General features: G+C 31.5%; 1 protein-coding gene across 8 annotated transcripts; it reads left to right on the top strand.

Moving 5' to 3' along the window:
• LOC146933037 (protein ENHANCED DISEASE RESISTANCE 2-like) lies at window positions 1-2,946 on the top strand. 8 transcript variants are annotated; one of them, XM_085704764.1, is made up of 8 exons: window positions 1-237; window positions 353-528; window positions 781-882; window positions 995-1,045; window positions 1,132-1,265; window positions 1,546-1,591; window positions 2,160-2,205; window positions 2,634-2,946. In XM_085704764.1, the coding sequence occupies exons 2-5, from the start codon at window positions 370-372 to the stop codon at window positions 1,246-1,248; spliced, it is 429 nt and encodes a 142-aa protein (XP_085560890.1). In that variant the 5' UTR covers window positions 1-237; window positions 353-369; the 3' UTR covers window positions 1,249-1,265; window positions 1,546-1,591; window positions 2,160-2,205; window positions 2,634-2,946. The 8 variants fall into 8 exon arrangements, with proteins under 8 accessions (XP_085560890.1, XP_085560887.1, XP_085560889.1 ...); XM_085704761.1 differs by having other exon boundaries at window positions 2,157-2,205; XM_085704763.1 differs by lacking the exon at window positions 2,160-2,205 and having other exon boundaries at window positions 2,622-2,946.

Genomic DNA, 2,946 nt, shown 5'->3' with positions numbered 1-2,946 from the left:
CCTAATTGATGGGATTATGAAAAGATCTTAACTTGATTAATCAAAGTCTCCTCCTTTTACACCCACCGCTGCACTGTCGACCAAATCCTCCATCGAACAATCGAATTATGTCGCGCACCCCCTGCTGTCACCATGCTAATCAATGGCACTCTGACTTTCCTTCAGAACAACTTGGTGTGCTCTAACCCAAACCATCGCCAGCTGGTTGTTTTGTGAAAAAGTTACAAGAACTTGCCGGTTAGTTTTAATTGAAGTTTCTCAATTAGAATATTTTGGGTTGTAATTTGAGGCTAAGGCCACTTTTTAAATGATTTTATGAGAAAGTGGTTTAATGTTTAAACATATGTTGCAGTTCATAAAAAGGGTTACATGGACTTGCAAGAAGTAGCTAAGGAGGAAAGTGCATCATGCTCTTATGGAAACACTCTTCAAAAAGATCCAAATTTTACTTTACCTTGCACCTGGGCTCCTTCTGATCGATCTTTATTTTTGGTTCGAGGAGAAACTTATTTACAAGACCATCAAAAGGTATTTAATTTTACCAATTTTAAACTTATATGAGTGAAGCAAATAATCTCAACTATATATAAGAAAGTTAATAATTAATGTTACACATAACAAATTCTGTGTATGAGAATATATATCATTGATTTTCTTATCAATGATCGATATTACATACTTTCCTTTCCACTCTAAAGTGGATTACTCGCTTCAGAGAAGCCAAATCCATCGTAGAATTAAACACACTTACACATGACAGTGCAAATTTTTCTTTTATAGGTCAAGGAAAACGACACCTTGATGCAATTTGTAGGTGCAGATTGGCTTCGATGTAAGACACGAGAAGATGATTTGAGTAGTCGTCCTGGTTCCATAGTTCAGGTATTTTCTTTTTCGTTTCATTTTCTACTTGAGTTAGAGAGTACTTATCATTGTCAAAATATTACTGCTAGAAATTTCTTATCATATGTGCTATGGATTTTTATTTATTCAGAAATATGCAGCAAAAGGTGGTGCAGAATTCTTTTTTGTTATCCACATACAAGTGAGTATGACCTTATATCTTGATTATATATTATTAATCACCTTTAAGTATTGGACTGTCAATTTACTTATACTGTCATGAATCAGATGCCAGGAAATCCCATGTATAGCATTGCCCTCTATTACATGATGAAAACTCCTTTCCATTATTGCACAACTTTGTTGAAGGAGATGATACTGATAGAAATTCAAGATTTAAGCTGATAACATATATTTCTAAGGTTAACAACATTCTAAGATTTCAGCTGCATTTCTTAAGTTCATTACAAGTATAAATTTGGAACAAAATTGTAGGATAGAGTTTAAATTGACACACTTTCAACAAATCAAAATCAATAATTTGTGACTATAGTAGTTATTATGCTTAAAGACAAACTTTTTTAATGATTTGACAATTACAATTAATTGGCAGTGTAAAAAAATCTTTACACATATAGTAATTACAATTACAATCAATCATTCTAATTAGGTTTGTTTTTATTACTGTGTGCATGTTCGAAGTTGAATTAAAAGGATGTGTATTGACAGTCAAGTGCTTCATCTCAAGGTATATGTTCTTAACAAACTTCTAGGACATTTAGAATCCAAAAACTTCATCTCAACATATTTAGAGCAAAGTTAGTATCCAAAAACGATTTGAAACTCTCATTTGGTATTATTTATTTTAAGCAACTTTTAGAACCTATATTTGGTTAGTTATGTGCCTTCAATATTGCTATCATTTGGTTATCGATGATGATTGTCTTCTGCATTCGTGTATTTTTCTTAAGAGATCATTTAAATTTTAAGTTTGAAATGTAATGATTTGGTTGAGAATTGCTAATTTGTTTCTGTGTGTGTAATTTAAAGTACAATGTTTGTAAGTTGGATTGCTAACTATAATTTTATTCATGTTAGTAACAATAGTAAATTGTAACTTGAGAAAGGTATGATGCTCCTCTAGACTCACACTGCTTGGTGTTTTAAGAGCTTAGATAGAAAAATGGTGTCGTTGAAGTGCTTAAAAATGAAAGCAACTGATATAAGTTTCAAACACATGGACATGTATTCTAATACTAACCTTTGTAATTGATTTTTCCCTATTTAAATTTGATTGAGATTTTATTTTTGAGTAGGAAGAGCTGAATAATGTCTGCACATTTCATGATTCCTAGCTAAAAGGTTCATTTGATGATCTCCTCACTAATCCTTTATTGTTTACTCTGTGTTTATTATGTTTTACTATGTCTTTGTTCTACTATCCTTTATTATGTTGTAAAACATATCAAATTGATGATGGTGTTGAGTTTGACGAATATACATGAATGAACCTTACGAAATTCCGAACTTGCCAAATGGAGTTTGACATCTCTAATGTCAGTGAGATTGGCTTATCTTGATATTTGCATTCTGTTGTTGAATTTTGGTTGCACAAATAAGCACAGATTGTAAAGATATCCTCTTTTCTATGTGTGTTGATAATGCAATGTTATAGATGTTTTTATCTCTTTTAGTGACATCTCTTCAATACAAACACTACATTTTCATTCATCTCACATTCAATCACAATCTCTATTCAATCACAATCTCTTATTAAGAATCATTGACAGAAATTGATATTGATGGTGGAGATGCATCTGTCACTAAAGCGCCGAAAAGTGTGTGAAAATTGAAGAAACTAAATGAAGATCCCACCAGAAACTGACATTAGCAGTTGTGTTTGAGTTTTTTTTTTTTTTTGTCAAGTCTTCTTTTTTGTCTTTATCATTGTTATTTTGTTTACAAGTTGAGCGTGTCTTAATTTGAATTATCTTTTTCAAGCATGTAACTACCAAATATAGCATGATGACGATTATTTTGCTCAATTGTCAGTTATGTGGACTATTGTTGGATGTGATTTAATGCGATATTTTTTGTTGTTGA

This window comes from Medicago sativa, chromosome 4 (assembly GCF_051527215.1).
Source record: "Medicago sativa cultivar Bolivia chromosome 4, Bolivia_mono, whole genome shotgun sequence".
In the NCBI taxonomy this organism is placed as follows: Eukaryota; Viridiplantae; Streptophyta; class Magnoliopsida; order Fabales; family Fabaceae; genus Medicago; species Medicago sativa.
Note: the sequence above shows the minus strand (reverse complement) of the source record. Positions and strands in the feature narration are given on the sequence as shown.